At 45.6% G+C, this 9,124-nt stretch overlaps 1 protein-coding gene across 1 annotated transcript; it reads left to right on the top strand.

Moving 5' to 3' along the window:
- Positions 1–5,817: 5,817 nt before the first annotated feature.
- Positions 5,818–7,018, top strand: rxfp3.2a (relaxin family peptide receptor 3.2a). The gene has a single exon (XM_076981844.1). It carries the CDS (start codon positions 5,818–5,820, stop codon positions 7,015–7,017), a length of 1,200 nt encoding a protein of 399 aa, XP_076837959.1. The 3' UTR covers position 7,018.
- The last annotated feature ends 2,106 nt before the right edge of the window (positions 7,019–9,124 follow it).

Genomic DNA, 9,124 nt, shown 5'->3' with positions numbered 1-9,124 from the left:
GCACGTTGATGCGTCTTTACACTCTGACTTGTGTGTGTGTGTAATCGAGCATGACATTTTTGACAGTGAGTGAAGTTAGAATCACTTCAAGAAAGATCGGTAAAGAAGCTCAGTGTGTATTGGATGATTCATGTTCTGTGTGTGTGTGTGTGTGTGTTTGTGTGTGTACATAGTGTGAGTGATTAATAGCTCATCAAAAGTCAGAATGGTTTCCTGCAGTGCTCAAAAACTGGAGTTTTTGGAGAGGAAAGTAATTCAGTTGAAGTTAAACCAACATGCACTCCCCCCAAAAAGAAAGAAAAACTGTCTACACCATTTACCACACCAACACAGCACTGCATTTCACATGTCATAGTAGAGCAGTTCTCGCACGTCACTCTGACATTTCATGGTTGTCAGTGCAGTGCTCAATGCCATAATCTGACATATCCGGCCTTCTTCACCGTTAGAATTCTTTAAGTTTAATTCTTATCTTTGTAACCTTTTCCATCAGCTGAGCGAATCTTCTCTGACCTCATGAAACAACCCTTTCATCTTCTATTCCAACCATATCTGAACTCCGTATATTACACCATTAAGCCTCCCCTGTTTCTTTCTGCATTTTCTCTCTTTCTGTCTCTCTACCTCTGTCCCTCTCTCTATCCCTCTCTAACTCTCTCTCTCTACCTCTCTATCCCTCCCTACCTCTCTGTACCTCTCTCTATCTCTCTCTCTACCTCTCAATCCCTCTCTCTATCTCTCTCTAACTCTCTCTACCTCTCTGTCCCTCTCTACCCCTCTAACTCTACCTCTCTACCTCTCCATCGCTCTCTACCTCTCAATTCCTCTCTATCTCTCTCTCTACCTCTCTCTACTTATCTCTATCCCTCTCTAACTTTCTCTCTCTCTACCTCTCTGTCCCTCTCACTCTATCTCTCTCTAACTCTAACCTGCTGAGACTGGCACCTGCGTCCAGGTGAGATGACGATGGTTTAGCTGCTATGGGAACATGAGCTCTTACCTCTATTATCATCATGCTCTTTCACAGAAGCATATCAGCTTGAGACAAAAAATGTCACTGCCGTCATAACAAAAGCTCTGGGTTTTGTGATTTATTAAGTTTTGAAATGGCACGAAACACCGCAGCTCAGAAAGCACGTCAAGTTCTGAACATCTCGCTGTGTGCAGGACACTCAGGTCCTACGTGACCCGAGGGTCCTGAGCACCGTGAGATGTCCAGAGCCGCTCGGGTCACGCAGACGGCTGCCGAGGTGGACGACGTCTCAGTCTGTTGAGCTCATGCATACGTACCCACGCGTCTGCGCTTATGCATACATGGTCATTCAAGCACGCTGCCCCAGACCTGGATGCAAAGTTTACAAGTGGGTAAGAGTGAAGCTCTCATTTATCCTTTTGTTCTCAAGCAGCAGGTAATGACTGATGAATTATTCATAAGTGGATTTGAATTCATGATGGGCAGTGAAATTAATGCAAATGCCACTGACCGAGTGAAATGACCTCTTTGTCTGTTTCCTCTACAAGCTTCTTCTGTGCTCCCTCATCCTGGTACCCAGTTTCCAGACGGGGGTTCCATGTAAAGGTCACGGAAACTGGGGCCTTAATGAGGCTAACGGGCGGCAGGGTGAGCAAGCTACATCTCTAACCTCCACCTCTAACCTCCGCCTCTAAGACAGAAGGAGGATACAGGGCAGGAAGGAATCCATCTGGGGACGGAAGAGGTTCTCCTGCCTCTCCGGGGGAGGCCTTCTCCTCGGCGAGAGTCGGCTAGGTTTGCATCTGACCTTTAGCGCCCTCTAGTGTCTCTTGTGTTCCACGTGTGCTTCATTCCTGGGTTCAGGAAGGCAGGAACCTTTTCTACACTTTCACCATTATCCACTTTGCCCTACACAAGACCACTTCTGCCTCACAGACAACAGATACCTTTCAGGGACGATACACACTTCCTTTAGATCTACCAGTCATCAACCACTTATATAGTAGAACCCCAGAACTCGACGCCAATTCGTTCCAGAAGGAGCGTCGAGAAGCATTGAAAAGCTTGGAGCACAGCCTCAAAATGGTTTAAAACTCATTGAACAACAACGCCAACTACTGCCAACTAGCGGCATGTGACCGAAGCACAAACTGTATTTTATTTACAAAAGTCACATGAGTTGGGTCTGATTCCGCAGTTTTGTTCGAGCTCCGAGAATTTTTTTTTTTCGAAATTTTGCATCAAACTCTGAATATGTCGATTTCCGGGGTTCTACAGTATATATCTATACAGAGATATATCACAGCAATTTGACCAATGCGACCTGAAAGCTGGGGAATATTTCTTTCAGTATACTTCTGATTTCAATGTTTTAGGCAAGACCAGAGATTTACTGTATTACCCAGTTTGTAAATTCTCAGTATGTAAATTCACAGTATGTAAATGAAACCTGATTTGTGGTCTGAACCTGGGAGTCTCCATGGGTCTCCAGGCCCCCGGGCCGTTTTCTGTGAGTTTTCTCACTTTAAGCACTGCTACACTCAGCCCATACCAACTAATCATCGAGAATTTGATTAGCTCACTCAGGTGCTCGCGTGGTGATATGAAGTACATCTGTGAAATGTCCGGAAGGTTCCGGCTGCTTAGCTGAGAGTCTCTTAACCGAGCACACTCACGCCGGAGCCGTTACGGACGATTACGAGCTGATGATTAATTCCGCACTAACAGAGCTGCATCCGCACCTTCTAGTTCGGTCTCGGATGCCTCCATGCCTGGTTCAGTCTCAACGTTCATCCAGACATCTCTGCAGATGGGAGAATGACATGGACTCTCTACTTTAAACGGTAGATATGGAGATCAGGAATATCACCATCACTGGGCATACGGCCCAATCGGGCTGACTGTCACACCCTGACAGAGGCGGTCTTTGCATAGAGGCGTGGCTAGGCAACTGCCTTGGGCCCCTCCCACTGCAGCCCACTGCAGGGGCCCCCTGACTAGCTAACTTATTTCTCGCATATTAATGTTGATGAGCCCCCAAATTGCTAAGTCCGCCACTGCACCCTGATCTAGGAACACATCGCTAAAATGACAGGAAATTATGTCATAAGTTGAGGGACAGAGAGACAGAGGTGAGACAACACAGTACATGGAGAGACAGAGGTGAGACAACACAATGCACTTCCTCGAGCACGCCAGAACCAGAGGTGTACAGGCTCTCTGAGGCACCATGGTGTCTGTTCTTAAATGATCAGCCCCACTATTCCTGACACTGGAGGAAGAGAATCCTTCCTGGAGTTTTGTTTTATGAAGTTTTATGAAAACGGAAGTGTTTACAATACTGGGTTACTCTTCCTCTCTTGACATTCATAAACTTTTCTTCTAAAGTGATGATTTAAAGAGCATCACTGAAAATTTTTTTCTCAGTACACATTTGACTCTAGGATACAGCCTGCGTCAAACATTTGTGTTGACAGTGGACATCAGGAAACTGACATGTTCTCATAAAGGTCCTGGATCCATGTATGTTTGATTGGTTGTTTTGGCTGATAAAATAGGAAAGCACAAAAATAAGAGGAACTGCTCCAGGGACTGCAATACAGTTAGATGGTGTTGGCAGTCTCTCAGCAGGCTTTCTTTGCTGTGCGTATAAAGCAAACTTTCTTTCCAGCAATCCCAGTGATTTGATCCTGAAAAAACAGGCCCGTGACTATAATGTTTCACATCTTGTGAGATGTCCAAACGAACAGAGCTTTACTCAAACAAGTAATCTCGAACATTTATCTTTGGGGATCTCTGCCTGTGCTACATGTTAACATGGACGGTCAAGGCCTGATTTGTGCTTCCGGTTATGTGACTGAGCACCAACAGATGTGTACCTGCGTTTTTACTGTGTAAGGGGTCAACTGTGCGTGCTCATCGGTAGTTCTGTGGATGACAAAAACTGTGTTGTGCGTGTGAGAGAGTTCGTCGATTCATCAGTCTGCTATCCAAACTGCACATCAACACGTCGCAAGCCGCATACCGCGAAACTAATTGCAAAAAAGCTTTCAAGATCCGTCATTTTTTTAAGAAACAAAAAAAAAATCTATAAATGGGGAAATTTGTGTTTAAGAATAACCAATTAAAGGTTTCTACGAAAAAAAAATCTCACTCCTCAGTAGCTCGTTAGACTGAAGTTGCCAATTGTATGTGTATGTATCGGTGTTTGTGCTGTATTGTCTTAAAATGCTACCATAACGAGAATCAGTTTCTAAAAATGCTACATTTACATTTATGGAATTTGGCAGACACCCTTATCCAGAGCAACTTACATTTTTATCTCATTTTTATACAAGTGAGCAATTGAGGGTTATGGGCCTTGCTCAGGGGCACCTCAGTCATGGCCTCAGGTCTGGGGATCGAACCCACGACCCTCCAATCACAAGACAAGTTCCCTACCACCAAGCCATGACTGCCTACATGACTGTTATATTACATAACATAGTATTGTGACTTCATTTAACAAAGGCGTATGTGTAGCTACTATAATAGCACAGGAATGTTTAAGACTGTTGCACTATCTTGATAAAAACAGAGAAAAGTATTACTTTACATCACTATCTGACGACCATGAAAACTCCACAGAACACCTGGTTTGCCCAGAGGTCGCGAGACCCAACACTCCATAGTTGGTCAAAAGCTCTTCGGGTTGTGACTGGTGGTTATTTGGTGATGGTGTTTTGGGGGTTAACTGTTAAATTGGGTATGCATTTTTGAAGAATACGGAAAGAGGATTAAGGCGAAGATGAAAGACATCCATTAGAAACGCAAGAACGGGGCCATCGTGAAGTGTCCGGCTATGCTAAACAGGATCGCTCTCGTGCCTCGCCCTCATGCTCTCTGAAGTCCACTCTGTTTGCATACCAATAACGCCGGTGGCAAAATATAACGTTATAATATTTAACGATTATAAAATGCAAATAGAGACAGGCTTTGGTGATTAAAATCTCCAAAATTCTCTGAGCCTTTACTTACATTTATTCATTATCATCCGTTCATGAGCACGCAAAGTACACAAAAGCACGTGCGTGCCTGGCCATACATGCGCATGAAGGAGCGAAAAGTGTCAAAAATAAATAAATGAATAAATAAAATAAGAAAGAACAATGAATATACCATGCGCGTTTTAGTAATAAACCAGTCTGGAAAATACCTAAATAGACCGTAAGAAAAAAAACACTTAAATTAAGCTTACTTTAGGCTTCTTGTAAATTGAGCGTATAGTGTGAACCAGGGGAGTAATGTTACTCCAAATCACAAACGAAACCGAAACATTTAAACCAGTTCTGAAAAAAGTGCCATCCGGGAAGAATTACTCATCTGGAGTTCTGTCGATTAATAACTTAATCTGACCCAGTGAAATTTATTCATGCGGATTTTCCCCTTGTGACACAGACAACATCGTTCTGAAATAAACATAATGGTCAAGGTGTATTCAAGGGGATTATTAATTTGCAAAAGCGCACACCATGTGTGTCTTTTACGCGGCGTATATAAACTGCACCGAAAGCGCTGCGCGAGCGCAGTCAGGTGCGAACAGCTGGAGGAGAGGACCGGACCGGACCGGACGTCTCAGCTGGCGCGTTTTACCTTCAGTTACGGGTCCGGTCCAACTTGGAATTACCTCATTATAAAGCTTCCACACGCAAAAAAATAGTGACAACGCAAAAACGGAGGAGAAAAACAAGCAAAATGTACAAAAGGGATACTTTTAATAGAATTAGATGTTGTCCAGATTTCTACGACCACTAGTTTTGTTTTTGCGACACGGTTATCGTTAACGGCTGTGCGCGAGAAGGAAGATGCAGCAGAATAACAGTGTTTTATCGCTCGGCTCGTGCGGACTGAACCTGGACGAGAGCGACGAAATATCGAACCGGAGCGCGAGCGCGCAACGGAACTTCTCTCTCCGTTGCTGGCTGCAGATACTGTCGAGAGAGTCCGCACCGGAACCGTACGGCGACAGCTCGAGCATGGCCATGCGAGTGATCATTGCTCTGGTCTACCTGGTGGTGTGCGCGCTCGGGCTCGTGGGCAACCTGTTGGCGCTGTATCTCCTCTACACGCGCCACAGGTTCAAACAGTCCTCAATAAACTGTTTCGTCATGAGCTTGGCCATCACGGACCTGCAGTTCGTGCTGACGCTGCCCTTCTGGGCCGTGGACACGGCGTTGGACTTTCGGTGGCCTTTCGGAAAGGTCATGTGTAAGATCATCAGCTCGGTGACGACCATGAACATGTACGCCAGCGTGTTCTTCCTGACGGCGATGAGCGTAGCGCGCTACTGTTCCCTGGCCTCCTCGTTACGCAAGCACAGTCCCAAGATGGCATCGACAGAGGTGAAGTGGGCGAGCCTCGTCATCTGGGCCGTGTCGTTGGTCGCCACGCTGCCGCACGCCGTCTACTCCACCACCGCGCAGCTCTCCGATGACGAACTGTGCCTCGTGCGCTTCTCCGACTCGGGCAGCTGGGACCCACAACTGCTCCTGGGTCTTTATCAGACGCAGAAGGTCCTGCTGGGGTTCGTGATCCCGCTGACCGTGATCAGCGTGTGTTACCTGCTACTGCTGCGCTTCGTCCTGCGACGCCGCGTCAGCGGTATCCCCGGCTCGGACGGCGAAAGGGGGCGGCACAAGCGTCGCTCCAAGGTCACCAGGTCCGTCACCATCGTGGTTCTGTCCTTCTTCCTGTGCTGGCTACCCAATCAAGCTCTGACGCTTTGGGGCGTCCTGATCAAGTTCGACCTTGTGCCCTTCAGCAAGGCCTTCTACAACGCGCAGGCCTACGCCTTCCCCATCACCGTGTGCCTGGCGCACACGAACAGCTGTCTGAACCCCGTGTTATATTGTCTCGTGCGGCAGGAGTATCGCGCCGGGCTCAAACGGCTGCTGTTCAGAGCCACACCCTCCCTCCGCAACTTCACCACCCTCGTGCGGAGGAATAAGAAGGTGGCGGAAGCTCCACCCGGCTTGGCTGTGGTGCAGATGGAGGTTGGAGTGTGAAATATTGTTTTCCACACCATGAGACGTCTGGATTAGACTCTCAGATGTGAAAGACCTTGCAAGCACACCTGACTGGCAGGACATTCTACAACATCTTTAGTTTGAACAATCTTGAGGTTTAAATCTGGCTATCCAAACCTCGGACTCTGTTTATTTGGTGTCTGTTGTTAAGTGATGTCCATGGCCGCAGGAATATTCCATGAGTCAGAATTTTTACTTTCATCTCAGAACATGCTAAACTTTTAAAAGAAAACATGAAAGTTGGTTGTCGTCCTTCTTTGAGTTAACTTCTATTACTAAAGAGATAGGAATAGAAAAATCTATTTATATCAACTCCAAAAGTTGTGCAAACACAATGATTTTATTGCTTGATGGGAAAAAATATTCTGTTAGATGTTTCATTGTAATACTAGTTTAAACTGTGCAATTGTTTTTTAATTCAGGAAGCAGCGCTGTGTAGATTCCTGACACACGGCACGCAGACGTGATGGAATTTGCATCCTTGAACATAAACGCTTGGATTCAGAAAAACTGAAGATATTTTAAATGAGAAACAAATTCTAGAAAGTTGATCAGTTTTATACGCATTAACAATATCAGACATTTTTTAAAGTTATGGTAAATGAGGGACATGTACTTATTTTGTTGTTTATAAGAGGAGATGGACTTGCATTTCAGTATTGATGCAGTATTAATTTGAGGGTTTGAGGTTCTTGATATAGAGTACATGGCTTTTTTACCTGACTATCTATGTCAGATTAATTGGTCTGGGTGTATGATTGCAAGCCTAAATGTGTAATCTCTGCTGGGCAAACAGTATCATGGCCAGCTCTCTTAGTGTTGTGCCGCTGACGACATTCAGTACTTTATCAACACGTATCACAACGCAAATGAGTAGCCTACTTGTAAATAAAACTGTATTCCTAAGCACGTTCAATTAGACTGGTATTCTTTGTTTCGCGTTTTTGTAGTGTAAACGGTTAACTTTTGACTGGCAAAATGAAACCATATGTAACTCTATAAATGAAACACAAAATATCTTCACTTCCACTGTACATGACCCTATTTGATTAAACTTGAATGAGAAGTGTCTTCGTGTCTACTCAAGGCCTTCATCCGACTCATCACTAACTGATTGATTACTTTGGTAAACACGCCGCTGTGTGACTCAAGGCAATTATTTTACGAACTGGCAGCGGTGTTTAAATTGCTTCTATTATTCAGCATTTAGCGCTGTCGTTTAATTCGAATGAGTGTCTAGAAAAAAAACACACAAATCGGTCAATAGCGTGGACCGTATTATCAAGCTCCCCGAGTCACCGCCTGGCCTTTAAATTCAGCGTCACTGCACGTAAATGCTGATGTGATATTGTCGTTACAGGCATTACATGGCGAACTGTTTGAACTGGTCTCAGAACCAGTGTTAGGCTGTCACGGCACGTATCGTGTTGCAGTAGCGTCAATATTCTCACCGTCTCAGGGAAACACAGACACGACTTCTTTAGTGTCCATACGCACGTCCTTGAGCGCAGTTTTCATACTTCTGTTCACACTTCACTTCGTGCTGTTGTAAAATATTTATTTTTTACACTGTGAGCTCAATGCAGAAACCTCGCCTAATGTCGTGCTAAAAAGCGCAGTCATCAACTAACTGCGCGCTGTTAGGCGTCCTTAATCGTGTAACTCAAACTACAGGGTTTTGTTTGGACAGAAGCGTGCAGCGTTACGCACGCGGTCCTGGGCGCGCACGGTGCTGCAGTAAATGTAATTCCCACGACAGCGCGCTCAAAAACATGAAATCTTGCGCAGCGGTTGACGCTGTCTTTCACACAGTTTATTGTGCTCGCGTGGCGTACATTTTCTTCAAACGCCTGACACCATGACTCCATGAGTTTGAAGATAAATGAGTATGTTTCAAAAGGCTGTAGTAGTCGCCCACGGCGACCTTTTCAAACAGCACAGCTGCAGATAATGATCCTGGCACGGACGGGCAACGCTCTGCGTGCGTAAATATCAGCGCGTGATGGAACGGGTTATCGGCGCGCGATTGCGCGCTCACTGTCCATCACCAGGCCGATACCGTCATCCCACCTTCTGTGGTGCGGAG

Source organism: Brachyhypopomus gauderio, chromosome 19 (assembly GCF_052324685.1).
Source record: "Brachyhypopomus gauderio isolate BG-103 chromosome 19, BGAUD_0.2, whole genome shotgun sequence".
NCBI lineage: Eukaryota > Metazoa > Chordata > Actinopteri > Gymnotiformes > Hypopomidae > Brachyhypopomus > Brachyhypopomus gauderio.
The sequence above is the reverse complement of the archived record's forward strand: the minus strand, read 5'-3'. Positions and strand labels throughout refer to the sequence as shown.

Bases quoted from the DNA above. Each gene is read 5' to 3' on its own strand.
- rxfp3.2a (XM_076981844.1), top strand. From the start codon at position 5,818: ATGCAGCAGAATAACAGTGTTTTATCGCTCGGCTCGTGCGGACTGAAC.